This window comes from Zootoca vivipara, chromosome 6, assembly GCF_963506605.1.
Source record: "Zootoca vivipara chromosome 6, rZooViv1.1, whole genome shotgun sequence".
NCBI classification, from domain to species: Eukaryota; Metazoa; Chordata; class Lepidosauria; order Squamata; family Lacertidae; genus Zootoca; species Zootoca vivipara.
The window spans coordinates 82,222,754-82,227,043 of NC_083281.1; the positions used below are offsets into that span (position 1 = coordinate 82,222,754).

The window sequence follows — 4,290 nt, forward strand, 5'->3', positions numbered from 1 at the left end:
CCTTTGTTCCTTCCAAGCTGCTGGTTTCAATCCAGCCTTGGGAGATATTATATATATATATATATTTGGAAGCTCAGCGCGTGACTGACAGCTCGCGGGGGCGTCCTCCAATCGGCGGCCCCGGCGGGGTGAGTCCCGTCTCCGATTGGCTGCCAGGAGTGTGGGAAAGAATGCGGAGAAGGTTTCACACGAATTGGGAGCTGCCGCCGGCTATAAAGGCGGAGGGGGAGTTTCCTCGGAGCCTGCCAAGCCAGCAGCGGCTCTGCAGCAGCACAAGCGCGGCGGAAGAGCGACTAGCCAGGCGCGCAGGCAGCCGCGCGCAACGTCTCCCCTTCCCTGCGCGCGCGTTGACGCCTGATTGCAAACACAGACTTTATTCGACCCCCCGCCACCCTTTTCCTTGGTCTTTTGGCCAGCAAACTCTTAAGCTGGGATAAGTAACCATTGACAGCAGCAACCTTAAATACATTGGCTACCAACATCGGATGTACAGTTTTGTTTTGTTTTTTAAAAACAGTTGATCCAGTCTCCCGCCCCTACTATAATACTTCCAGCGCTGTTTTGCGACGTCCCCCGATTTTTGTTGTTTTTTCATTTCTGCATTAAAATCAAGAAACTGCAAAAATGCCGGCTGATACTATGGAGAAGCCTACTACTGCCTCCCCGATTGCTGGGGCCCCGGCCAGTGCCAGCCAGACCCCCGATAAACCCAAGAGCGCCAGCGAACACAGAAAGGTAATTTCCCTCATCTTCTCCCCACCCCGCAAAAATATATTGATTTGGGATTGATTTTTTAAAAATGTTGCTTGTGTACACGTGTGTGACTGCGCAAATGGAGCTCTCTTCTCTCGCCATCCTTTAGCGAATCTTATTACTCCAAGGCTGTTTACGTACCCCGACTCTCCCCATAAAATGTGGATGTTTAATCTGCTATCGTTTTCTATATAACACCATCTCTCAAATAAATTACTGTGTGTGTGAAATGAGCATGTGAATATGGTAGCAGCAGGCAAGTGATGTATGTTAGATTTGGGGGAGGGGGTGAGAAATTAGCCTTGTGCCTTTGGGGCAGTGCTTTGACAGGATTGAGTATTATATGGGGAGGGGTGGGGAACAATTTTAGGGCAAAGCTGTGGAACCAAAAATGGGAAGTTTGTTTCCAGAGTTGTTGTGTTGGTATGAACATGGGGGGGGGGGGTCCTTGAGAAGGCTTGTCGTGGCTGGGATGGGTATACAATCTGAAAAGGGTCTCAAGTCGACCCAACTATCTGGAGTAGCTTACTAAGTAACTAAAGCTATGCATGTTGCAGGTAGCAGCAAGCATTCAAAGTTGTTATAGTGCTCATATACAGGAAAAGAGAGATAAGAGTGCTTATCTGATGCCCACCTAAATTTCTACCACTTCTCTGTGTTCCCCTCAGTCTTCCAAACCAATCATGGAGAAACGACGCCGTGCCAGGATTAACGAAAGCTTGGGCCAGCTCAAAACTCTCATTCTGGATGCTCTGAAGAAAGATGTAAGTTTTGATTCAATGGGCAACAGATAAATTTGGAGAGTTCCTTTTGGGGTGGGGGGTGAACTGAGTGTACTCAAGTTCTCTACCCCACCCTGGAAAGTACCCTTTTGATTCGACTACTGATATCTAGCTACCTGGTTGACTTATGGCCATCATGGGAGGGGGGAGAGATAAGCGGGAGGCGAATTGGTCCCAGATGGCCAGATGCATCAAAGTTTTTGAGATATGGGGGAAGGGACTCCTTAGGTTATTCCTTGCTTCCTTGCCTCCCACAAATGGAATAAACTTGCTCATCATGCTTGTTTGCTTTCCACAGAGCTCCCGGCACTCAAAGCTGGAGAAAGCAGATATCCTGGAAATGACAGTAAAGCACCTGCGGAACCTGCAAAGGGCCCAGATGACAGGTGAGTGGCAACCTTCCTACTGGGTGGGCTGCAAATGGGGTGGGGATGGGGATTCAATTCAGAACTCTTTGTATGTTTCTCCCTGACTCCTGGCTATCCTGCTTGAAAACCTTGCAATCTGATGCACGTAAAATAAAGCCTGGCGATTTGGCTGGCCTCCCTCCTTTCCTGACCCCTTTCCAGTTAATCTGCTTAGCACATTTGTACACATAGAAAGCGGCCTTATGCTGAGTCAGAGCACTGATCCATATGTCTCAGCACTGTCTACAAGGACAGGCAGCGTCTCTCCAAGCTTTCAGGCAGGGAATCCTTCCCAGCCCTACCTGAGGATGCCATTGAGGGCAGAGTCTGGGACCTTCTACACACAAAGCACACACACGACCTGTGGCCTACGGTCCTCCTTGGCCCACACACTGCCCTTGCCTCCAGGATATCTGATACCCCCTTTTTTAAAACAAAAAGAAAACCCTCACAGCAAACCTGTGAGGTAGGCAGATTGTCTGGGACCACCCAAATTTGTTTTGTGGCTCAGCAAGGATTTTGAACCCCTGCCCTTCCAGTCCTGTATTTCATCACACTCCCCTCCAGAAGGGATTTATCCAAAGCCACACAAGAAGCTTCATGGCTGAGCACCATGAGGGGTTCAAACCCAGCTCTTCCATCACCAAATCCAGGTTGAGATACCCTGACCTGCAATTCAGCCAATCCCCATAAGCTTAAATGCACAGATATAATTAGCTGGTGAGGAGCAATTTCGGAGCTGGCATGCAGCTGTTCACATAAGAGAGGAAAGGAAAGGAAGCTGGGTCCGCTGAACTCAAAAGGCTTTGAAAGATCCAATCCGGCTAACCCTTCTCCTTCTTGTTTCTTTCCCCCTCCTTTGCAGCAGCCCTGAGCGCTGATCCTACCGTCCTAGGCAAATACCGGGCAGGATTTAACGAGTGCATGAACGAAGTGACCCGCTTCCTCTCCACCTGCGAAGGAGTCAACACAGATGTCCGCGGCCGGCTGCTGGGCCACCTCTCCACCTGCCTGAGTCAGATCGTGGCCATGAATTACCCTGCACCCCCACCACCTCCAGCTGCAAGTGGACAGCCTGCCCATCTGGCTCAACCTCTGCATGTCCAGCTGCCAGGACCTGCTGGAGGACCTGGGGGGATGCCAGTGCCTTGCAAACTGAACCCTGCAGAAACCTTGTCTCCGAAGGTCTACGGGGGCTTTCAGCTGGTGCCAGCAACTGAGGGCCAGTTTGCTTTCCTCATCCCGAACCCCGCCTTCCCACCTGGCTCGGGGCCAGTGATTCCTCTCTACGCCAACGCAAACATGCCAGTCTCTTCCGGCAGTTCGACAGCAACTCCTTCTGTCTCCCCAGTGCAGGGGCTCACATCCTTCGGGGGAAGCTTAGCGCCAGTCTCCCAAGCTGGTGGGGAGCGCAGTGAAACTGTCTGGAGGCCTTGGTGATTCTCTCCTCTGAAAACAGACACCACCCCCTGCTCCCGCTTCCTACCCCCCACCCCTGCACAAAAGGACTTGAATTTGGTTCCGTTGTATGGAACTTGGACTTCTGTTTTTGTGTTAAATGCACCCTACCCCACAAACTCCTTATTTATTCATTTCCAAAGGTTGGGAATTCAGTTTGTATTCTTACTCCTTTTTTAATTAAAAATAATGTTCATGTGAAATACTTTGGTTTGGTTTTGTTTTTTAAAAAAGGAAAAGTCTTACAGCACAATCCTATGTGTTCCTACTTTTTAAAAAGAAAAGTGTAAAGTCCCATTGATTTCAGAGGGGCTTGCTTCCCAGGAAACTGGATATAGGATTACAGCATTAGTTCTGTATCAGATATTCCCATACTATGCCAAAGCTTCTTCTTTCTTTCTTTTTTGTGAGTCTGTATGCCTGGTGCTTTCGTTTGTTTGTTTTTTAAAAAATTAAAAATGTTGGAAAGTATTTGTACAAATAAAAACTTTCTTGAACTAGAAATGTTGGTGTGTTGTCTGGCAAAGAATGGGGGTGAGGGTGGGATCATCTTTCTAAAGAGCCATTCCATCTCAAGCAAGGAAGAATTAAGGCCTCTTCAGAAGTCCTTTTTATTGTGCACTCATGATAATAGCATGGCAGTTTCAACTATCCCAATTTCAGTACTGTTTGCACCTGCAAAAGACTGAAGGTGGACACTCTGCTTTGTTACCAATCAACACATGTCCCATAACTTCCTGCTGAGATCTGGTAACCTTGCATCAACAAGTGGTGACGGTGGGTTTATCCAACTCCTGCTGTGTTATAGCACAAGAGTGTCCCTCCAGACAGAAATAATGCTGTATCACTGGGGAAGCATCACAGAACAGCTAATGAAGTGGGATGGTGTC

At 48.6% G+C, this 4,290-nt stretch overlaps 1 protein-coding gene across 2 annotated transcripts; it reads left to right on the forward strand.

Annotated features, from left to right (window-relative positions):
* Window positions 1-252: 252 nt before the first annotated feature.
* On the forward strand, window positions 253-3,904 carry HES4 (hes family bHLH transcription factor 4). 2 transcript variants are annotated; one of them, XM_035120908.2, is made up of 4 exons: window positions 253-735; window positions 1,422-1,517; window positions 1,834-1,921; window positions 2,808-3,904. In XM_035120908.2, the coding sequence occupies exons 1-4, from the start codon at window positions 625-627 to the stop codon at window positions 3,380-3,382; spliced, it is 870 nt and encodes a 289-aa protein (XP_034976799.1). In that variant the 5' UTR covers window positions 253-624; the 3' UTR covers window positions 3,383-3,904. The 2 variants fall into 2 exon arrangements, with proteins under 2 accessions (XP_034976799.1, XP_034976800.1); XM_035120909.2 differs by having other exon boundaries at window positions 2,811-3,904.
* Window positions 3,905-4,290: the final 386 nt, after the last annotated feature.

Coding starts and splice junctions, on each gene's coding strand:
- HES4 (XM_035120908.2), top strand. CDS start 625: ATGCCGGCTGATACTATGGAGAAGCCTACTACTGCCTCCCCGATTGCT. Junction 736..1,421: donor GCGCCAGCGAACACAGAAAG/GTAATTTCCCTC, acceptor TGTTCCCCTCAG/TCTTCCAAACCAATCATGGA. Junction 1,518..1,833: donor TGGATGCTCTGAAGAAAGAT/GTAAGTTTTGAT, acceptor TGCTTTCCACAG/AGCTCCCGGCACTCAAAGCT.